At 47.2% G+C, this 24,329-nt stretch overlaps 1 protein-coding gene across 2 annotated transcripts in view; it reads right to left on the bottom strand.

The window, feature by feature from the left end:
- Positions 1-24,329, bottom strand: part of SH3PXD2A (SH3 and PX domains 2A) — a gene marked incomplete at its 5' end in the record, with an annotated part of 251,842 nt that overhangs the window by 160,168 nt on the left and 67,345 nt on the right. For both annotated transcript variants that reach the window (XM_084265565.1, XM_084265564.1), the window contains one exon: positions 14,379-14,454. In XM_084265565.1, coding sequence (XP_084121691.1) covers positions 14,379-14,454 — 76 coding nt within the window. The remainder of the gene's footprint in view (positions 1-14,378; positions 14,455-24,329) is intronic.

Genomic DNA, 24,329 nt, shown 5'->3' on the forward strand with positions numbered 1-24,329 from the left:
CTTCCCAAAGTCAGCTTGAGACCTGCTCTTGAGATCTTTCGCTTCCTCACCCAAAATAATCACATTCTTGGGAAGGAAGCTTTTACTGACTTCCCCAACACTCAGAAAAAGCCCAGTTTGTCGTCCCAGTGTGAGGATCCTACACTTTGTCTGTACCAGCGTCTGCTTCCATGAGGCTGTGTTTTATGAGCCCAACAGCACTGCTTTGAAGGAGGACAAAAAGGGAGTGAGAGACTGTAAATTGCCTGGGAAGAGCAGTGCTTTGCTCTCCCATGCTGTTCACAGTCCTATACCCACACTCTTCGAGTGTGGTACCAATGCCAAGAGAAACCGTGCCTTGGGCAGCCTAATCTAAAGCAGGCTCCTGAGGAAGACAGTCAGGCACAGCCAGGAGGAGGGACCAGGCTCCCACCAGCTCCCCTCCTTCACGCCGTACTGCAAAAGCCACAGACCACCCTGTGTCACCCACCCTGCCAACTGACTCAGACCTTTGATGCCCAAATTCATATTCCCTCCTTGCATACACCACCCTCCCGCTCTGAGGATGCAGCTGTGAACTGTTGTCTCTCAGTTATGCTACTGCACACAGCAGCAGCCAAGAACCAATTTTGCCTTTGCAAAGAAACCACTTCACCGTAGTGTAGCAAATTTACTCCCCAGTAATTAAAAAGCTTAGGCTCTAACTCACACTTTCAAGCATTTGCTCAGAAGGGAGGTAAACTAACAAAAACACTCACAGCCATCACCAGAACCATCCCTGTGAAAGGCCTAATTCCCTATATTGCTTTAATTAAAAGCGGATGAATAGCAGTCCCCCAGTCTAGAATCTTTTAAGAGAAATAAAGTCAATCTATAGGCTTATGAAAATAAAACAGGAGGAGGGAAACAAACACAAAAATCCTGCCAGTTTTAGGGCTTACCAGAGGATTACAGAATCTGGACTCTTTTCAAGGGGAGATGAACCAGGCAGTGGATGGTATGGAGAGGACACAACCACCTCTCGGAGCGAGTGTCAAGCGCAGAGAGCTGGCGTTGGGAGAAGAGGAGCAGAAAGCTGCAGAGAGGCAATACCCTTCCCCGCACGGTTTTGTCTTCATGGCTGCCTGGAGGAACACTCCTGTCTGCTGACACCACAGAACAAAAGATCTGGTGTAATTGTAAAAAAAAAAAAGGGGGGGGAGGGGGGTGCAGGGGGAGAAAATCCTAACGGATGATGAGTATAGCTGACCTCCAGTGAATCACAGAACAACTCTGCGAGGAATAATCTAATCCATAAGAGCATGGTATTTATCATCACTGCTACAGCAAGAGACCACCCTGCTCCAGAGGACATCTGCAAACAGATGTGAGCATGGAGGCCTTAAACACAGCAATAAAGGCACCAGTTGGGTATAGGTGATTACAGGAGGACTCTAGTGCTTTAGTATTTGAGTGCTACACAATGTTTTATGGATTTATTATTTTAAGACCATGGGGAGATATGGCAGCTCTCATTTGTCTCTTTTTTTTTCCCCAACAAAAGAAGTGCAGGCAGATTGGAACCCCCTATTTCCCACCTGAGTACCCAGATCTTCTGTTTCCCATTTCTAAAGCACCTTTGGCCTCGGGAGGCTAGGGACAAGTCTTGGGCTGAGTTATATCTGATGGTTCCTGAGACTGCACCCCTACAGGTGGGGAACAGAGAGAAACTGAAACCAGGCCCCCAAAGTGGGCTCCAGCCCCGCCAGCCAACCTCACCTGCTTTCACATGCCCAGGGAAAGCGCACATGTGGTGGTGGGTAGGGAATGTCATCTCCAGGGCTTCACAGAAGCAGCATCGCCACATGCCCACCATGCACGCACAGAATGAACCAAACCCCATTGTTTTTCCATTTGGGTGAGAGAAAATTAAAACCTTGTGAAAGTCACTTTGTCTTAGAAATAAAGCAAATTTACTTTGCTTAGCTTTATTACATCTAACCCTTCTTATCAGTTTGATTTCAGCCATAAATTGTTTTAAACCCTAGTGTCATATAACCTGGCAGCTACAGTGATGGGCTTTGTACAGAAAAACACAGGGAAAGGGTTTTCAAAGGCACTCGGACCCGCTGCGACCGCTCCTGCTGAAGTCGACAGTAAATCCAGTGATACCACAGGGAGCAGAGGTCAAGGCTGAGTGGGCTCGATGCTAGAGAAACTTACGGGTGGGATTTTCTATTTCTTCAGAAACGATTGCTAATAACAAAGTATATTAAAAATAAAGAACTAAGCTGTGACCTTGAAAATATTTACATATGTGCCTAGCTCACAGCTTGTAAGTAATTATGGGGGGCCTGATTTCTCTCACTTTCTCTAATGTAAGCCAGGAATAATGGTCCAGATGCTGTAGAAAACCTTGGCTAGCAGAGAGGGTCAACTACAGTGATTTCAGTGGAATTACTCATGCTCTGCAGAGCAGAGGCATGAGCACAGCAAGATTCCTTAGGAACACCAGGATCTTCCGAAACCCACAGCCACGCTGACATGCAAACACACCAAATGTGAGACAGGGCTTTCCTGGCTCTGATGGTGCGTGCTGGCTATCTGCAGAAACAGCATTAAAATCCACTTGCTTCTATTCGACCATGGTAAAACTTGGATCAGAAAATGGGGGCTAGTCCAGAAAAACTGGGAAACCAAATAATGTGTGTTTTATTATTTGTGCGGATCTGACTCCGTGACATGAATTAATCCAACTTCAAAGGAGGAAACATCATCATTACAAAGCCCTGCACCAAGTATAACTGTTTCCAGGCTATTATGCAACCCCAACTGAAATAATATTATGGGTACATGATTATTCAAGTTCCCTATTAATCCCAAAAAGAAAGGGGGATGTGACTTACTTTCTCATCCTGACAAATCATCTCAAGTCATTGCTGAATCAGACACACTGGCAGCTTAAGAGGAACTAGGGTAAAACATTCAGCTTTTATTACTAAGTTTGAGGATTCATTAATGAGATTGTAAAACCAAACCTCATTTAAATCCCTTCATTGTTCACGATATAAATTCCTAGCTTGTGTAGTTACTCTGGAATGGAGAAAGAAAGCTAGAGAAGGTCACCTCCCTGACTATTGGCTTCCAGGCAGTCTCCCTTCTAGGCTCCTGCACAATACAGCAGTCTTCCCTATAAACGTTTCAGGGGAAATGCTTTACTTGCATAAAGGCCACAACTGTTCCCACTGCACTGAAGCCATAAAACTATTGCAATTGAACCAAAACTTGATAACAGCTTAATGGCATAAAGCAATATTTGGACTAAATTGAACCTGATCATATCACTCTAAAGTTCTTTTCCAAGTTAAAAGGCTTTTATTTATAGTCTTTACTTACACCCAAGAGACTCTGACATATTTTAACTAACCTGCCTTCCTTGTCTTCTTAACCTTGGTCCTTTTCCAAGAAAAAAGATGTCATCTGACCACAGATGGGGTTTGATTTCCAGCAGCAGTATTAACCCACAAGACAAATCCCTTGTGTTTATTCACTGAGTGATGGTGTGTATCCTGGGGAGTGAGCTTACCTAATATTTCCTTGACGAAAGGGGTGGAGGGGAAAAGGCTGGAGGTACCTCTGTTACCACATTAACCACTTGCATGAAACAAATCCCTGAATCCCACCTATTCCAACTCTTCTAGTTTCACAGACACTACAGGGAAAACAGAATACACCCAGACCTACCAGTGGATCAGGGTCACTATTACTGGGACTTGATGAATCTCCTTACATACATGTCACCCTGTGTTGACACAGCCATCGCAGCCTTATGTACTGCAGAAAGCTGGCTTAAACAGTGCAAACCCACCTACAAACACAGACTAATTAGACCTCAGACAAAGAACACCGCAGCCTTCCCTCCACCCACTGTGTATACACAGGAGGGACCTTGCAGCTGCTATCGTGTCAAATGTACACAGCATCAGTATGGCACTGCACCAGCCATCCCAGTCAAGGAGGGCTAATGAAAGAGTAACTGAGCAGCATTTATAGACCGGAGAGCATCAATTCACCCCATCTTGGACAGGGCTGGAAAAAGTAACATTTGTGCCTAGGGTGAGGGAAGAAATTGAAAACTGCAACTATATCAAAATGAACAATGCCATGACCAAAAGAAAATCTTCTCCCTGCCTCTGAGGGTCTTTGTTGACCTGTGTCAGAGGGTCTTTTTCAATCAGATCTAGTGAGTGCCTCCTCTGCAAACGTCATGGCTCACATCTGCTCCAGACCTGGCTGGCAGTGGCCATGTGATGTGGTAGTGACACCACATGAGATGCTGCACTCCCCAGATCCTGGAAAACTCACCTACCTGAAGCAGCACTACCCTGAAAGCTTCATGCCTTCACTTCACCAACCGTCTTCCCAAGGCTGCTCTGGGGAAGGAGCAGAGATATACCTCACAAGCAGTGGTACCTCACTAGCTTGACAGTGTTAGAGCAAGACCAAGGAGCGGGAAGAGAGTCCCAGGCAGGTGGTTCAAGCAAGCTCTTGGTCCAGTAGTGGATCCCTGGCTATGGGATGCAGCAGGGAGCAGGGCAGTCATGAAGGGCAGTATCACACTGCAGAGGAGCAGCTTTTGCTTGGCAGACAGTGTGCTCCTTCCAGCTGTGGCCAGCTCACTGGTGACTCTCCTGTCCCTTGTCACCACGTGCTGAAGCCAGTAGTAAGTAACCCCTTCCTCTCCCAGCCTCTGGGAGAAGGGAGTGGCTGGGGCATTGTGCAAAAATAAATATTTACGTAGCCAGGACCTTTTCTCCCCCTTCTTAAAACGTCACAGATCAGCTGTGTTCACAATTGTGCAGGAAATGAGCTCCCTGCTGGCTGGCAGCTTAACACTCCTGTGCTGGGTCTACTGCGGCTGTGCCACCCACCTCTGCTGCTGGCTCCTGCATCCACCTGGGATCTTCAGAGGATGGGTTTGGCCAGAGGGGACAGTCAGGGACACAGGCACAGTGCTGCATAGCCAGAGTAGTCCTTCTCATAGCTGCAGCTTAGAGGAACCCCTTTTCCCTGGTCCATGGGTCAGATCAGGATCCCAGGAGACCCGACACTCTGTTTATGCCACTTCAGAGCAAACATCCATACCAGACTAACAGGGCTTCCTGCCTGCACGCAGCAGTGAGCACACTCAGGAAATTCAGGCGTATTTCAAGCTCGCGACTTTTCCTTTGTTCTTCAGACAAAGCCGTTGTTCATTGGAGATCTTGCTAAAAGGATTATTATCTATAGGAGACTTCTCTTCCCAAGAGGAAATCTGCTAAACACACAATTCTGCATTTGCTCTGTTTTGTTGGAGCTGGGATTGAGATACAAATATTTCCCCTTCTGCTCTCTGCATCTAATGATTTAAATAGCCCAGCCGTGACGCCACGGCCTAGTGGGAACAGGCACAAACTTTTTACCCTGCGCTCCAGTCTGATGCCTTTACTGCTTGCACGGGAGGGTACCAAGCCAGCCAGTGTTTGGTGGGAAGAGGTGGAAAAAGAGTTGGAAGAATTTGGTAGGAATCACATCTAATGGCACGCTCAGTGAAAAAGTTAAGTCTGCCAGCCAGCTTGAACACCTCCAATAAAACTCCATCAAGGGCCAAAGGAGACTGTAAATGTTTTGCTTACTCCGGGTCAGCGCTGTGCTGTTCAGAGCCCTGAATATGAGAAGGAACCTGCAAGCCTGAACTTGTCGATGCTTAGGATATAAAAGCAGAAGGAATGTAATTTTCTGCTCTTTATTTAGAGGTGGCAAAACCCTGATAGAAAATGACATGGTGAAAGTGCTTAACTTCAGACCCAAGGAAATTTGAGAGCAAACATTAATTACCTCCATCCTGAGTACAAGCCTGGGGCCTGTATTAGCACCTCTCTGAATGGGAGAAGCTTGAGGATTGAATTTCCCACTTCTAGGACTTACTTTCTTTTCCTCATCTACCTACCCTTGGTTTCCTTTTACTAATTCCCACGTTATTTCCTTCCCTTCACCTCAACTTTCCCATTAAACAGGACTACAATTCTAAAAGAAAAAAGAAATAAAATCACAGGGGTGCAGACACTGCCATGGGTTATTTCATTACAGTGGAAAGAGATTCAGTCTGGCAAACTCCTGCCCACAGTATCCCCTCACTCTGCTCCTGAGTATAAAGATCCCCTTATGAGGAAGGACAAACGTGTTCACAAGAGCCTGCAAACAGCTGCACTGTGGATCAGGGAGGTCTGCAAACACCCACTTAACATCAGCACCCAAAAAGCTTAATAGATAGAGAAAATAAAGCAGGAGAAATCACTTGCAGTCTAGCAGAAAATTCCCAGGTTCATTGTTTCCAATCCACAGGAAAAAAAATAATCACAACCTATTTTAAGTATGTGAGTATATAAATAAATCAGCTGGCCCAGCCAAAAGGCAAAGTAGGCTGAAAGCAGATTCAAACAGAGGTCTAGACTATTACTGAGCTGTGAATCTCAGCTGGGCTCTGCTCTCCTCTACTGCCCAGGCACCTTAAACCTGAATACAGCAGAGACAAGATCAGGCAGAGAAGTAACATCCAGAGGGAATACCTAGAGCCTGTGGGGTTGCAATGCCATCTGAGCCCCTGGCAAGCCTGACTCCCATGTTAAAAAGCACTTTCATTATATGGGCCATTTGTTGATGGATTGTGGGGAAACGTCAGATTTCAACCCAGAGATGAAGACAAGAAAACCCTTATATAAAGCCACCCTCTCCCCAGCTTGTGGGTTGAATGCAGAATGCTCTCAGACTTGCTACATACCACCCACTTTAGATTACAGACTTGCAGAGTTATTTTTAAAACGTAATTATGGTAGTAGGGGACACACTCATCTGGAACGACTGCCCGAGGAAACGACGAGCCCAATGCAGCTCAAACTACTTTTCAAGTCTATAATCGTGTTTATTTATTGCCTTTAAAAACAAGAATCAAAATCCAACTAATTTCTGAGTAAAAACGCCTGTATATTTCCCCAAGGAGTCCAAGCAGCTATACTGCACTGCAAACCTGCCCTGGCCTTTTCGGTCTAACATCCAGTGCTGAAAAAAGTAAGTAATTCCCATTATCTCTCGCTTCAAGCCTACCTAAACCAACCCCCCTCTTCTCTTCTTTGTTTTCCATTGAAACTGCGGCTTGATCATTACAAAACTCTCATCAGGAAACTTGAATCGCCTAATGAGAGACACATCACGTTCTGCATATGCTGATTTCTGCCCAGAGGTGGTTTCTGGTTGAGCAAAATACCCACTCCTAACCTCTGTGAGAGGAGCAGGTACAAGCCCCAGAAAAATATCTGTAGGTTTTTCCTATTCCAGCCTCTCGTTTCAGCTGCTGGCTGGTGAATTCTGGATCTGTACACTGAAAAAGGACTCAGAAGAGACTGAGAGGAAGGAGTACCAGGTACTTGGGCAAATGCCAGCTTCTCATCCCACCCCCTCCCCATTTTTCCACCTTTTTTAATGAAATCAGGCCTTTGGTCCAAGCCCTATTAATGCCCCCAGACTTCCAGAAGGTCTGAAAAAGCCTTGTGAAACAAGGCTCAGCATGCAAATGGAAAAGCCCCCCCTGCCCTCCATTACATGTGGCTCGTACAACCCCTTTCCTCCTTGGGCACCTCTGAAAGCTGGCAGTCGCCAGCCACTGCCTTTTCCAAAGCTGCTTCAATAGGAAGCAGCCCGAGGGCATCCTATGACCTCATGCTTGACGAGTCTGTCTTTCAACTAGAAAAGATTTAAACCCTAAAAATATCTCCACGGAGACTGAAGAAAATAATACGCCTGCCAGCCCCCCTCAAAAGCATCAATCCTCCCGCCGTCCGGCTGAGGAACAGCCGCTTCCTCCCGGCAGCCCCTGCTTTCCCTTCAAGCCCAGAGCCGACAGGAAATCCATTATCCTCTTGTGAGAGACAGGAGATGAATTTTCCGCAATAGCTCTCCTAGCAAGGCAGAAAATAGAAAGAAACAATAGAAACTGCTTTCCCAAACAATGGGAGCTCCTGAAGAGCAGCTCACCACAAGCTCAGCATCACTCAAGTCCTAAATAAGCTGGAGTGGAAACAAGCCAAGGACCTGTAAACCATCTTGTTGACACACTGGCTCAAATATAAGTTCTTCTTAAACCTGGAGGCACTCTCTCCTTTCAAAGAACAGGCAGGAAAACTGAAAATACATGTATTAAAAGGAAATTATATTGTATTATGGAGCAGCCCCCAAAAGGCCCTCCCATAGCCACACAACCCCCAGCATCCCATACCACAGCTGCTCAGAGGTGGGGACAGGGGACTGTGATGCTGATTTACTGGAGGTGTGTCGTGGGGGTTGAAGGGTCAGAGCTCCTCTTTCTCCATCCAAGAAAGTTTGCACAGGACAGTACAGAAGAGTACCTTGGTGATTTGTGCTATGCAGGAAAAAACAGATATATGAGACTCTTCTCTGTGTGTGTCTATTGTGACTGCAGTGCCTACCCCTGCACATTAAAGAAACACCATTCAAGATGACTTAATTTATATTTTAAGCTAAAAAGGTCTAAGATAAAGGGAAATTTATCTGATCTTTATGCTACTTTTTTGACTGGCTATGGACTGCTGCAACACCTTTCCAAGCAAGTCAGGAGTTCAAAATGAGACCACAGTAAAGTTAAAAATCACTTACTAACACCTTGCTGCCCAGGTTCAAAGCTCTGCTGGAGGAGATAATAAAAAATGGAAAACAAGCCCAAAATCAAAGAAATATATTTCTGGTTCATAAAATCCAGTTAAGTATTAGGACAAGGAACGTATTTCCTTTTAAATTCCCACCTAGCTACCACCTCTCTAAAGGAGAGAAGAGCCTGTAGTAAGAATATCTCTGAGATTTCTAAGGGTACTCCTCCAGCAGTGAGCTCCCCGCAGCCACCGTGCCCTCTGCCTCCTGAGGTGGGCAAAAACCCCACGGAAAACACCTCCCACGCACTGACCACCGCTGAAATGTAAAGTTACAGTGGCCACATCCTAACTTAGCTGATTCTGGTCTCAATTTACACAGGTGGGGCATGAACCAAAGGTGACCACAGTACCAGTTGTTAGGATGTTAGCCCATCACCTCTGCTTCAGCACAAGAACCACCACCCAAGGTCGCTGAAAAAATGCTGCTTCTCCTCCAGTCCAGGGAAAAACAAAAGGAGCAAAGCTGGAACATACACAGCCGAGAGGGAAGAAAGCTGCTCGCATTGCCACAGATGAAATCCTGCTGTTGCAAACCTGCTCGAGCCTTTCTCTGCAGTTTCCTCTTCCCCAAAGACAGCACTGGGGAGGCAGAAAAAAAACCACCCCAACGAACCAAACCGAAACCAAAAAGCAGACATATCCACCTGGGATGCAGTTCATCGGCAGATCTCCTTCCCCACTGCAGCCCACAAATGGCAGACACGGAAGCGAGGAAGGTCCCGGCCAGCGCTGGAAAGAGAGGTTATTCCTCGTCCTCCTGCATTGTGCAAATCGGGGAGGCTCCCGCCCGCCACCAGCACTCCCCGCCTGCCAGCACCCCTCGCCAGCCCCAGGTATCTGGGCGGTGCTGGGACGGCCTCCCGCGCCCGCTGAGACTGCACCTCTCCCTTCCCACAGCCCTCCTGACTCATGCCCCCAGCTCCCACTTTGCCCGGGGAACAGCCTCCAGCAAACTTTGAGGAGGAAAGGCTGGGGTTCCTCAGGGGAACCAGGAGCGTTGCTCAGGGATTAAGCAGTCGGGCAAAGCTCTCCTGACGCGGAGCAGCTCACCCCGCTCCCCATCTCCTGTCGCTGGCATGAGCCACACGCTGCAGCTGCCTTGCAAAAAACACAGGGCCAGGCCTTCACTGCCTGCAGGGATCTGCCTGCCGCCCCTGCCTTTCCTCAAAATGCCTCAGCATGTTCCTGCTGCCTTGGGGTGGAGGAAGAAAAAAGCCCCAGAGACCCCACAGACATTTCAAGGATGTTTCTTGGGGAAAAAGCAGGTCTTTGGGGCATGGCAGGCCCAGGCAATAGCTGACAATACCTTATCCACCATACCAGTGTCCCTTACAATGCCCTGGGATGTAGCCACCAAGCTCTGCCGGCAGCATGATCCCCCAAAGGGCTGTCTTTTTCTTTCCTTGCCCTCATCAAGGAACGAGGAAAATCCAAGCAGGAAAGAAAGGAAGAGAGAAGGTGCCTCTCTGGCAGAGGCTCCCAAGTGCTGGAAGCAGACACTGGAGCTGGACCCTTACGTTCCTTCCTCAGCTCACTGACAGCTGGTAGGGCAGCCTGCACAGACCCCGCTGGTCCCCTGGGACAGGACCTGGCTTCCAACCAGAAAGGAAGATCAGGCACATAGAGCAGTCTCCTGGAGTGGGATGTCTCCCTCTCCAGGCAGCAGGGAAGCTGTAGAGCAAGCACTCCATGGGGATCTTCCCCTTCTAGCACAGCCTATGCAAAAAACCACTGTTTTTTCAGCAGAGTTCAAAACTGGTTTGAAGTCCAGGCAAGGACCAAGCTGGCATTTGGGCAGAGAGTGCAAGGGGCTGCCAACAACAGTGCTCAGACCTCCGTGCCATGGAAAGCCAAAGCCTCTGTCCACAGCAGGGTTCTGCAGCCCAGTAGTCAGCATGATGGGACAATTTCATGCTGTGAAGTACATTTTCCCCAAGGCCACGCTTTGGAAGACATGGTGGAGTAAGAGGAGCTGACATTCCTCCAACTTTAGCTTTGTCTCCAGATGGTTCCTCCACTTGGTGCCAAGAGAAACAAAAAATAATGTAAGCCCTGGAGTCCTGGGTCAACCACTGCAAAACTATTAATCCCAGAGTCGCGCTGCCCCATCTCTGCCCATTTATTTGCCACCATCTTCTCCAGAAACTCAGCAGACCAGTCTTAACCTTCCAGCTGATGTTCCTTCATTAATTACCTCAACATCCCCCAAATAAGGGAGCCCAAATACATAACCTCTTCTCTCTGATGGTGTAGATGTAAAAGTATCTGAGAGGGTGGGAGCAACGCTTTGCATCCACACTCCAAAGACATGCAGCAAGAGAGGTGGTGGAGAAACCAACAGCCATACAGCTAGAGCCAAACTGCCCTTTTCATCTGTGTCTTCCTACAGACACAAACAGTCTCTGATCTAGAAAGGGATTTTTTGCAGCAAATTTTATTCTAACTCTTCCACAATCTCCCTCCATCCTCCCAAACAAAAATGTCATACCACCAACTACAAAAAATGCTCTCTGGCCACCCCACAAGCAGGGTTTCTTATGTGGTTTTCTTCTGCCTTACCTCCTCTGATTCAGACTTTTCCAACAGCAAAAAGGCATGAAGGCAGGGGAGTGACTTGCAACTGTATAACCACCTCAGAACAGCAGCAGTGAGTGCAAATGGGGCTACCATTTCTGGTAAAGCAAAAACTCACAGTCAACACGTAAGAGGCCAGCAGAGCAGCAGCCATCTGCACCCAGGTTGGAATGAAACCTGCAGCAAACACTTTCTCCTATCCAGGGAATTTGCAATCTGTGCAGGCAGTGGGAGTGGGAGATGTACAGCCAGGAGCTGAAGAAAGCAGTGGGACACTTTTTCCTTTCCTCATAAATCAGAGTTGTCTATCACCAACCCTGCCTTGTGTGGGGTATACTGATGCCCAAGCGTATGTCCAGCCTCTTGCTCCAGATGCACAGCTGACCGGTGCTCCTGACGCGACTGGGGTGAGAGCTGAGCACACACCAGGGAAGGAGACACCAGATCTTGCATTCACCCAATAAGACCCTCTGCATGGCCTGTCTGCCATCCAAACGATCATGGATAGACCAAGAGGGTGTCCCAAAGACCATTCATCTCTTGGTTAGACATCTTCTCTTCTCCCTTTCCATGCCAGAAAGAGACCCAGAGTGCTGGATCCCCCAACCCCTGCTGCAACTGCTGAACAGTTAGGGTGTAGAAAGGGAGAGATTAGTACTCCTTCTTCGGGACCCACAGCAGGCCACCAGCAGGGCTTGGTGGCCTTTTGTCTTAACCAACTGTGGCAATCCCTCAGGTCCTCCTTACCAGCTGTTGGCCAGAGCAGGAGATTCAGGTACCGCCACTACCCACTTCTGCCGATGGAGCATTGACTGCACAGGCTTCTGCTGCAGCTCCACCACGCTACAGGTGACCTTTTAGCTGGTCCTGTATGCAAAGTGCCCTGGCAAAGTGACCTGAAAAGATGACTCCTCAATTCCCAGGCTCAGATCATGCATTTATTTCAGGAGAGCACTGTGGCATTGCTGAAGAGGGAGTCATGGGCTGGCATGCATTGACTTCCTAAACCAGGCATGAAGGGGGGAAGTTGCCCATGCCTGCACGCAGCACTAGCAAACCCTGGGCACTCAGAAGCCAGCATTCAGCTTGATTGAATCAGGCCCATAATAAGGAAGCAAGATCACATCATCTTCATAAAAGTAGGATTTAAGTACAAACATCTGCCCAGCTGTTTTTTAATTAAGACAGTTTATAGCTGAGTATTCGTTTCGGTAATCCATGGCTCCAGCTGCAGAAATGCCATGCGTAGTCTAATTACAGCAGCTAGTTTATTTAACAGAGTTTGACATTGTTTGACGTTTAGCTGAGTCACCTTGTTCCTGGGTAAAGCAACAAGGGCTTTTCAGCAGTTCAACAAGAAAGAGGCAGAGATTCGATATCAAAAGTAGAATGCATATCACAGAAACTTTAAATTAAATACAGCTGAAGTCTATTCTATTCGGGCAGCTTCTCTCTTTGGGACACTAAGTCAGCCCAAATGTTTTCCAGATATAAACATTCCCCTCAAGGACGTGCAGCACTACCATCTCCCTCACGTTCTTGGAGGGTGGGAAGGGTAGGAAGTGTTGTAATGGGCATATGGGATGTATCTCATCCTCTGCAAATATCACCCACCCATGTATTGGGACACCCGTCACTGAGAACTGCACGCAGGCTGAGCATCAGCCACCTGCATTCAGCCAATATTCTTCTAGGGCAAAGTAAAAGAAATGGGTCAGTGACAGCCAATGCAGGAGAAACAACTGTGACCTGCAGAGAGAGATTTTCCTACGGCACCTTGCTGTACTGCTGTACAGTGCTTTTCAAGGATCTCACAATACTTTCCAGCAAGAAAGGCAGGCCAGCAGTACCCATCCTCATGGGACAGAGGTTTCACGAAATGACTTGTCTATGAGTTCGTTGGTGGCACAGCTGAAAACAGAGCCCACTCTTGGACTCCTCTCCTCATCCCTGCTTGGAAACAGAAGGCAACACCACCTCCCCCTGGCTTCAGAGGGGCTGGATGCAGCACAGAGCAAAGCCCAAGCCTAGGGCTGCTTTCCAGAAAGCCCACGCTGCTGTGCTGTCCTGCTTCAGCTCTGATGCTTGTGTCACATATTTGTACTGCTGTTTTCCAAGTCCTTGCTTCTCCGCTCTCCCTGGAGCTGTGCTTATCACACATCTGGAGCAGCTGCTTTGCCCACAAACAGCACTGGGGTCCACAGCATGCTCCTGGAGAGGACTAACCCCTACCACCCCAACTTCTCTTTACAGACATTTGGGGATGATCTGGGATCTCCTTTTTATAGTTAAACACAGAACGGGCCTTTCAACAGGCTGAAAATACTCCATTTATCCTGGCAGGCAGTGCAGCCAGCCAAACTTCAAACCAACAGCCAGAATCGTGCAGTCAGACAATAGAGAGCTGGCCTGAGTGTGCATTTCCGAGAGCACACTGCAGCCTGGCTCATCTTCCCCTGCCATCCCTGCAGTCACTGCTGGGAGAAGCTGTGTGGAAGTATGTGCCATTACCTTGAGGAGAGGATATCCATCATGTCCAGCCTCTATCTAAAAGCTGTCAGAGGGACAGTGGCTGAGGCCAAAGAGATATTTCCTTATCTTTTTGGCTAGCACTGCAGAAATACTTGTTTGCATTTAACCTTCTTTCCGTTTCCTTTATATCTCAGTGGCAACTGTAATTATTAATTCTTTATTGTACTCTAACAGGGTTTGCAGAGCCACAGCATGCACAAATGAAGAAAACAGTGTCTCTAGTCTCCAGTGGTCTCCCAGTTGGCAGCCCAAGCTCAGACTGTCTGGTTGCACCCCACAGGCACAGCCCTCCAGAAGCCATCGAATCCCCTTTGTACAGCAGGATGTGAGCCAACCTGAACCACTGATGCAGGCTCCCCTGGGAGCCCTAAACACCATGCCAGTTATTTTAGGAGGAGGTGGAGGTTTGGTATCACAAGGCTGCGTGTATGAGCTCTCAGGGAAAGGTATTTGTTAAGACAGGTCAGAAGAAGTACTAGGGAGGGTGGCTGGGGAAGTGTAGTCCCAATTGCTCTCACCCATCTTTGTTTATGGCTTTGTCCACAGCATTACCTGGCAGAAAAGGGATGATTCTTTGCTTGGGGTCTTTCTGGCCTCCTTCAATAGGGAACTTGTCCAGAAGCTGCATCTGCAAAGGAAAGAGAACAAACGTCTTAGGGAAAAAGCAGGGGCTAGCTGTGTAGGGACCAGGGGACCTCTTGGTCCGTGTGTGGTTTAGAAGAGGATTAGCAAAGCACAGCAACTGCAGCAATCCCTCTGCCTCGTTGCAGGGAGTCTGTGCATAAAAAGGTACGATACAGTTCACTCCAAGAAAGGGAGGGCAAGTCTCTGGCAGCACAGAGGAGCTGGGACGGGGCCCAGGCAGACATCTGAGCCTGGCCTTGCCACCGTTCTAAAATTAGGCTCTCATCCTTCGTTACAAAACACACGCTTTGCCTCTAATCTCCTGCCTGCCTGGGTTGGTGGAGACACAGTCTTTACATATCCTGGCGACAGACCACCTACCTGGCGAAAAGTGCTGTTCAAGCAACCGGATTAAAGGTTATTTACTAAAACACCCACTCTGCCTTCTCGCTGGCACAGCACAGCTCCCTGCTCTGAAGAGATGGTTCAGGGGAAATATCTTCTACTTCAGTCCCTACGTGGAGGACAGCAGCAGAGAAAGGGCAGGAGGGACAGAGGCCCAGGGCATCCCGGAGACATCACCACCACCACGAATGGCCAGAAGGCACAGCTTAGGGTGGGTGTGCTTTCAGCCTGTAACAAGCACTCTTTAGCACATGGTTATGAACCACCTGAACCAGAGTTTCATCCACATCAGCTAAGATCTTGCCCCACTGGCTCCTAAACCATGTTCACCACAATACCTGTTTCTGACACCCCCCTAAGGGCTGAGCTGGCTCAGGATCTGGCAGAGCCACATACAGCCTTCAGCCTGAAGAGCTCAAAGGGGTATTGATGGCTATGGCCAGCTTGCATGGTGGAGCTGACCACCTGTGACTTTCTGTGAAAGCAAGGCTAAGAAAGCTGTACACTGACCTGGTGTTCCTCAATGGGCTCTGCAATTTCTCTTTTGGTGATGACCCTGAATGGGCCAATGTCACAGAAGCTGAACACTGTCCAAGAGCCCATGCAAAACCTCAGCCAGAATGGAAAGAAGCACTTCCTCCAGTGGTACCTTCATGGACCTGCCCAGGAGAGACTGGCCCCAGCACTGAAAACTGCCAGAGCCTCTCAGCCCTTCCATTCACACTCTGTAACCTTTTGCTGTCATTCAGCCTGTGGTGCTACCAAGATAAATACCCAAATCTTCATAATCTATTTAATTCTATCCCACATTTCAGATGTAAAATGTCCCCATTGATGCCACACAGAAACTCCAGCTCCCTTGGGCTGGAGGAACACCAAAGCTCCTGCTAGCCCAGTGACTTGCTTCCAAAAGATGTCCTTCAACTCACAACTCACAGGCCCTGGGGCCTCTGAGGAAGGTAAGGAAGAAAAGCAAGCAGTTCTGTTACTTGACCTTGCAGGACCCTTATCTCCTCACCTGAACTGGACCTACAGCTCAATACAAATACCTAAAGTGGCAGCAAAAGCTGTGGGGGTGGGAGGTTTCATCAATCAGCACTGAATCTCATCAGTGCTATGTGCCCAACAGTGAGGGTGTGTGAGTTAACAGCTTTGCTAGCTCAACAGATTTCCTTTAAAACTTTTTTTGCTAACATGAGGAAAAAAACCTCATCATTTTTTTACTGTTTTTGTTTTAAGCACACAGAATCCTTCTCCTCTTCAACCACACACAACATCTTCAGCATTTTCACCATATGGTACAGCAAACCAAAGATCAAGAGGAAACCCAGGAGTAGAAGGAACATCTGTGCAGGAGAAAAAGTTAAAAGATCCCACATGTTTCCCCATCGGGGAGTCAGCCTGGTAAATAAATACACCATAGCTTTGCAGATTGTTAGCTAACTCACTTTTCTGCCTATAGAGACATGGGTTTTATTGAAAATGGAAAATGTTGTTTTCTTGTAGGTAGAGCCCTGGGTGTCTGAGGTCAGGCATGGGCAGGAGTTTTGTTCAAAGGGGAAAAAAATAAAAAAGATGGGGGAGGGAATCCCCACCGACTGACTTCAAGTTTCCCAGTTGCTCCACTTCAGCCAGGAAGGCGATTCTCACTTTACTATTCAGTGACTGACTCAAGCTGGAAGCGATACAGTCAAATTCCCATCGTTATTCTTGGAGTTAGATTAGCTTGGCTAACACAAGCCTTTTTAACCACATCAAGTGGGTCACAACGTGTATAATTTAGCGCTATTTATCTAAAGGGTGGATATCAGCAAAATAGATGCAATAAACTGCAGCTGGAAGAGTTTGGCTTAAATTTCCTAGACTACACTTTCTGCCACAGCTCTTGCCTCTGCTGGGAGGGTCTGGATGGCAGGGAGCAGCAGGGAGCTGCAGGGAGGCAGAGGTGTTCAGGAGGCCACTGATTTAATTCATGGGGACACAGCCTGTCCCAGTGCAAAGTCCTCAGGAAACATGGGAGGTTTCTAATCATCTTCAACATGTAAGACAATATCCCAATGGCCAACATGCACATATCTGTGAGAAACTGAAGGTAAGGAGTGTAGCTGCTGCTCCTCAAGAGGCCATACAAGGTTAGACACCCATGGAGAAGTGTGGCAGTCTCTCTTTGAGCCTTGACCCCAGACAACACTTGCTGCTGGCTGGTAGATGTGTCCCTGGACCAACAAATTTGGTCTGGTATTTGTGCTGCAACAGCAATAGAGACAGGCTGGTGCTGGGCAGCTATGCAGGAGGTTCAGGAGGAAGCTACTGGCCAAATCTCAAGATGACATGAGAAACCTGACACACCTAAAAAAAGATCTAAGCAAGCACATAACTGCAGCCCATCAGCTATGTCCCTGCCACTATGCCCTGCTGTTCTCATTTATGCCTAAAAAGGCACTTCCAGCATCACAATGTCTGTACAGAGTAGCAGTAACAACATGGAGACCTGCAACCCAGACTGGAGGGCAGCGACCCATTCAGCTCTGCCATGAGCTGAACCCTTCAAGACCTTCAAGATGTTAAAGCCGAAGACCACACAGAGCTTTCCTCAGCACATCCCTGCACCCGGTTCTGCCATTCACAGAGAGCAAAATTTAGATCTAAAATCCTGGAAAAGCAGGATTCTCTATCCTCTCACCCACAGAGGAGGGGGTGAAGCAGAAGAGGAGGAAGAGATGGATGCAAGGGGAAAAAAATCAGCAAAGGGCCTGAATGAAACATCCCTATTCTTCCAGAAGTGATGGGGTACCCTGAGCCAAAGCCTAACAGCCTGGCTCAGCCTGGCCGAGGAGACAATAACTGTGGAGATAAATGGAGCAGTTGGGAATGGAGGGAGCTAAGGGCTGAACTACAGAAACATCTCCTGAAGTCACAGAGCTTTCCCCATGCAGATGATTAACAGCAAAAGACCAGTAAACAGATTTTCAGTTTGCTCAGACGCATGCAGTGCATCTGAATAAACTCTTAAGCCTGTGATAAATGTTTCTTCATGAAAGGAAATTATTGTTATTATTGTTATTATTGCAACTATACATATGATGGAGCATAAAAATCCTTTGATCTGGTTATTCTGCTCCAACATGGACAGTCTCCACAAGTTGTTACTCACATCTTTGGCAGATGACATTTAATTTGGGGACAAGATTCACTGAATGACAAAATAACTACTTGTCACTTGAAGTAAAACCATTGCAATATGTAGGAAAAGAAGGGCAGACTGGATGAGGAGGAATCCCAGAGGATGGAGTCTTTGGGTAGACAAGAAAATGCAAGTGGACAATGCATTTTGCAGACCTAGAGGAGCTCATACTCAGCCCATCTCCTTACAAGCATTAGTTTGTGAATCCCACCATGGGGGAGCCTCCAATTGTATGACCAATGCCATGAGCAGAAAGAAATCTGTTACCATGTCACTGTGCCATAGGGTGGGAGATCTGTTTGGAAACAGCGAGGGTATATGGCAGCTGGGAAATGAACTTCCCACCAGCTTGAGCAGCATGTATGGAGTCAGGTTGAACAAGCAAGTACCCCTCCTGCTTCCTGCACAACAGATGTGTCCACAAATAACACAATACCAAAAACACCTCCCCAGGCTTTGTCTTTCCAAACTGCTCTGGGTTTGCCAATAGCTTTCCTACATAAGTCCTACCTGGAATTCTGCCTACTGTTCCAAGCAGCTTTCTTTTTGCTTCTGCACTAAAGTCATTCAGAAGATCTGCTTTAAACCCTGTGGCCCAGATTATGACGTTCTTATAGCAGTCAACAAATAACTATGCAATTAATCCCATTAAAAATCAAGGGAATTACTCATTGAAGTGAGAGCAGGCTCAGAGCACTGGCCCACTCCTCTCCTTAATACCTGCACCTAACCACAAGATCAATTTACTTGCAAGAATGGACTAGGAAGATTTCAGTGGTACCAACTCTCATAACTGGCCTTTCTGCTAAGTCCCAGCTCCTGGAGGTGAGCAACTGTCTGAGAATCAACATTCACTGTACAAACCAACTGAACAGAACCAGCTCTAGATTGTATGGTGCAAAGCATCAGTTTGCAAATTCATCCTTAAACACCCAGAAGGTGAAAGGCAAATAATACAGTCTGCACTTTTTTGATATAAAATAGGGAGCTATGAAACCTGCCTCATGCATGTAAATGGGAAATAAGAGGTGCAGCTCACTTACAGCTAGGCTGTTACTCTGGTCATTTATATCAGCTCTGCTGTGAAAATAAAATTCAGCCTCTGCCTGCCTTGCAGTGGTACCACCTTTACTGGTATTTAATGTACCACATTTTATTTATCTTGGTTAGATTTTCAGAAAACAGCATTTCTTTCTGTTGTAGATATAAGGACTTAGAGCACATGAGACTAAGGAGTGACTTTTACAAAAGAGGTTTTTGCTCTGCCATCTAATGCTAGGGACATGAACACAGAAACTGGCCTGATCCTGTGGCATTTGCCAGTGGGAACTTTGTTCCTGACTGTGGGAAGAGTTAAAACTGCTGCAAAGAAGGAAGGGGAGGAATTAATAGCTCAGCAGGAAACTCCAGCTAGAGTCTGATATAAGGCATATGTGGAAGTCAGGTAGGTGTCTCAGTAGATTAATTTCAGGGATTTAGATTTGGTCACAAATTTATAAAGTCTCAAGACCAGAAGACTAATGTTCTCCACACCCCTTAAAATAAGCAAGTTAGGAAACCCACATAATCTCTTATCAGCAGGTCTATCTTTCTGGTTCCCTTCCAAGTGGACATAGGTTTGCCATGTGCACAGATAAAGCCTGGCAGGAGGTCAGCACTGTTATCACAGGAGTTTTATTTTAACTTACACAGACCCTGAGGATGACTTTCATCCAAACCCCTTACTTTGGCACCAAAACAACATCCATGACTGTAGAGGGACGTAGGACTCCGACCTTCTGCAGAGAGAGATGGGCCTTGCTCCCCCTCCAGAGTGTCTAATTTACTTTTGCCCCAGAGATATGGCAAATGAAAATTAAACCATGACCAAGAGACCTAGAGCGTCAGTTTTTTTGAAAGGTGCCCCCAGAAACATCAGTGAGTTTGCCACCTTACTCTTCATCACTGAAGTGGTACCAAGGCTACAATTCTTCCTACACTGAATGCCAAGAGGCGTATTAGCTTCTCATTTTTCAAGTGCTCATTAGAAAATGCACTTTTCATTAAAAATAAGGGAAGCCAACCACAACTTCAATTTAGCCACTGCTGGACTTGAAAGGTAAAGTACAGTTGGGCGCCAGGAACATGATGATCCCAGCTCTCAGTGATTCCCTTCTCATATGGCTGATCTGAGCCCAGAGTCCCAAGACAGAAAGGGGCTAAGGCCAACTGAATCACAGAATTATAGAATCAGTGTGGTGAGAAGATCAAGTCCAACCATTAACCAGCATTGCCAAATTCACCACTAAACTGTGTCCCTAAGCACCACGAATCTTTTAAATACCTGCATGTATGGTGACTCCATCACTTCCCTGGGCAGCCTGTTCCAATGATTGACAACCCTCTGGGTAAAGAAATTTTTCTTAGTATCCAATCTAAACCTCCCTGGCACAACTTTAAGCCATTTTCTTTTCCTCTATCACTTATTACTTGGGAGAAGAGACAAATACCCACCCGGGAACAACCTCCTTTGAGGTAGTTGTAGGGAGCAATAAGGTCTCCCCTCAGTCTCCTTTCATCCAGACTAAAAACCACGGTCTCCTCAGCCACTTCTCATAAGACTCATGCTCTAGAACCTTCACCAGCTCCATTGCCCTTCTTTGGGCATGTTCCAGCACCTCAATGTCCTTCTTGTAGTGAGGGGCCCAAAACGGAACACAGTACTCGAGGTGTGGCCTCAGCAGTGCAGAGAACAGAGGGACTGTCACTTCTCCAGTTCTGCTTGGCCACACTGTTTCTGACACAAGCCAAGATGCTGTTGGCCTTGGCCATCTGGGCACACTGCCAGCTCACATTCAGCCAGCTCTGTGTGACCAACCGCATCCTCTTCCAGCTCCCAGCTGCTCTTCCTAAGCCTGTACCATTGCAGGGGTGTTGTGAGCCAAGTGCAAGACCCAGCACTATGCCTTGTTGAACCTCCTACAGTTGGCCTCAGCCCGTCCAGATCCTTCTGTTGGGCCTTCCTACCCTCAAGCAGATCAACACTCTTGACAACTTGGTGTCATGTGCAAACTCTCTGAGGCTGCACTCAATCAATGCCTTCATCCAGATAATTGATAAAGATTTGAAAGAGAACCAGATCCAGTACTGTGCCCTGGGGAGCACCACTTGTGACTGCACGCCAGCTGGATTTAACTCCATTCACAACTCTCTGGGTCCAGCATCCAGACGTTTTTTTACCAAGCAGAGTGCACACCCATCCAAGCCCTGAGCTGCCAAAGTGGGGCAGAGGAGAGGAAACATCAGCACATGTATGGGGTTGTGTGCACACGTCTGGTAAGAGAGGGCTGCCAGAGACAGTGGAAGAAAAGCAAAGATGCTACCAGGGATCTAAAAGTTCCATCAGGTGATGATGGAACTTGCACCCTCAGCAGGAGGGGTTCATGGCCTCTGCAAATCAGAAAAGATTGAAAGTCCCCGATAACGAAGGCTTAGATGAGAAGAGGAGGTAAGATACCAGAATAGAAAAAGAGTTATTAATTAAAACCCTGAGGAACAGCAGCAACTTCCTTTCATTTTGAAGTTGAAAACCAGCTGTGCTGCTCACTGATGTGACTGATGGTTACAGCACCATCAGCTATATTTTGAGTTATAAATGGTGTGGTCTGCAAGAAAGGGAAAGACCATTCTGCTGTCTACCAGAGTTTTCTCCTGGATAAAACTCTCTGGCCCTGTCTCTGCTTTTGCATGAGGTCTCAGGAAGGTGACATGAGATTTAATAGAGTCATTAAATACTGCAGGAGCCAGAGACCAAATTCAGAGGAACTGTACTCTTTTAAAATCAGCAGAACAAGAGCAAATGGAAAAGTATTATCAGATATGTTTATCCTCCCATTTGTGGACTTGCTGACCTGTAGCATATCCCAAATCAGGCTTAACCAGAGCATCCAAGGGGGTCTTTCGCTTCAGGAAGATGGTGAGGCACCAGCAAACAGATCTCACGCTATTAGGTAATGTATCAGCATTTAAATGCCAACAGGTGAGAAGAAGCAAGAGAGTAGAGAGCATGAGAGCCTGTCTTTACAGATTCACCTTTTTCATGGCTGTTCAGAGAAGGTTGCTTCCTCGATAGTTTGATTTCAGGACAGGTTTTCTGTTACAGCTAATAAGCAGAGCATCTATGACGTAAGTGGAAGGACCTGATTTACTTCAGCCCAGGACTGTACCTGCTGAGACCAGTGACAGAAGCTCATACACAGTGGGGAACAACACCGCTGCCCTTAGTGCAGATCCCTCTGCAGGATACAGCTGCTGGAGGATTTCCCCTGGATGTGGGTTGCATTGAGCTTCTTTGTATTCCTCCCCTGCTTCACCCTCTCACAGGAACAACAAATCAGTTTGCTCTTACAGACACAAGACAGCAGGAGGTCTGCCTAACTCCCAGCCCTTCAAAATTAGGCAAAACAGAGCTGTTCCCAACCGTAGTATCGATTAGCAAAAGGTTGCAGAAAATGAGGAGATCTTCAGGCGAGGGCATGAAACAGACTGAGCACAGCTCAGCCCATCTGTTAGCAGCTCACATGTGTAACTGAGATCTAATGCAGCAGAAGGAGGTGAAACTCCATCTCTTCCTAAAGCAGTAACCAGTTCCATGCTGCAGTGGGAATAATTGTATGAGGCAGCCAGTGACACTGGCTCTCTCCTGGTGTTACATGATGCCACAGCATGCAAGAGAAGTGCATTAATTCAATCCCTGAGAAGCAGCAGCAACTGGATTTCCTTTTATTTTGAAAGGAAAAAACCCACCCCAAAACCTAAAGCAAAACCCATCCGGATAACAGGCTGACATGCCTGACAATTACAGCATTATAGGATATGTTCTGAATTAAATATAGTGCAATCCGTGAGAAAGTCAAACAAAAGCAGGAAAACGCATATAAAGTGAAGAGAACAGACATTTACAGCATGGTGTAATCCCCAAAGGGAAAATGCCTCTCTCAGGTCTGAAAATTTCCACAAGAAATCTTGGAAATCTTACAAACCTCTCAGTATCCAACTAAAACAGCCAAGGGAGGAGGAGGAGGGGGGGAGGCGGAACAGAGACTGGGGGTCTTTCCCCAACACGATCCATCAAAGGAGGGAATGCTGTTTCCCAGCCGAGACATTTGGTATTTTTCATGCAGAAATGCAGCTTTCTCTACAGGCTCCACAAAACAAGCCCAGCATTTGTGGCTAACACAGACTGGCAAAACATTCGGAGGTGCTGGTTTGGGATGACAGAGGCACTTGGTGCATCTCTGAAGAGCTCCTCAGAAAGCCCACACTGTCCTTTCACAGAGCAGCTATTGATGTCTCCTGCCAGAAGCATTTTCTTTCCCCACTGCTAAATTAGACTGGCCTCATCTGACTTAACCACACTGGAAGATGCTTGGACAAAGGCTACTTCATACTTTTCCATCTCTCCATGATGATTATACATCTCTTGTTACTCCGGTATCTATGGTGAATTTGTCCCAGCAGCATCCCTGGGAAGTAAGGCCATACAATAATGCCTGTTTTAGAGAGGCTCGATGAGATGAATGCTGCAGTTATATGACACAGCAGGCTTGTGCAGAGATGTCAGAGCCACGCTGATGCCATGCCCCATCAGATCAATTAGCCAAGCTTCTGTGGAAGGCTGATAATATTGGGAAGGGGTGCAAGCGTTTTGCCTCTTTTCCCCACAGGTAGCACATCCAGAGCCAGCTCAGGTGCTCAGACTGTTTAACCTGGGCACATCCTAAAAGGCTCTCTGGAGGTCACAGTGAAAATCCTGGCTGGGGAGAAGAGCTGACCTCAACTGTAGAACATCCTTCATCACCTACTGCAACTTTTTATCCTTACAAAAGTCACAGGCCTTGAAGTGTCCCTTCAGACTGCACCTCAGTGGCAAGACACCAACATGCTCCAGTGACAAACACTGCAGCAGTGGTGACAGTGGCCCCTGGACATTAAGGGGAGCCAGGACCAAGCTCTCCTCTAACACCAGCCTCCAAACAGCAGCAAAACTGCATCTGACACCACCATCAGAGCAAAGGTACCATTTTTAAATACGATAGCAACTTCACTGACAGGGAGCAAAGCACCAAGGTCACTTCCATTAGTCACCTGGGAATTAAAAAAAATACTGTCCTTCCATCCTTCTTTAAACTTTCAAGCCAATCACTGAAATACAACATAGCCCCACTGAGCTTTTTGGAGTTTTTTGGTGTATCGACCTTACTGAGCCACTCCAAAGACCCCACAGTGTAAAAGCTGCAAGTGCCTCAATC

The sequence above is a fragment of the Gallinula chloropus genome (genome assembly GCF_964237585.1).
Source record: "Gallinula chloropus genome assembly, chromosome: 5".
NCBI classification, from domain to species: domain Eukaryota; kingdom Metazoa; phylum Chordata; class Aves; order Gruiformes; family Rallidae; genus Gallinula; species Gallinula chloropus.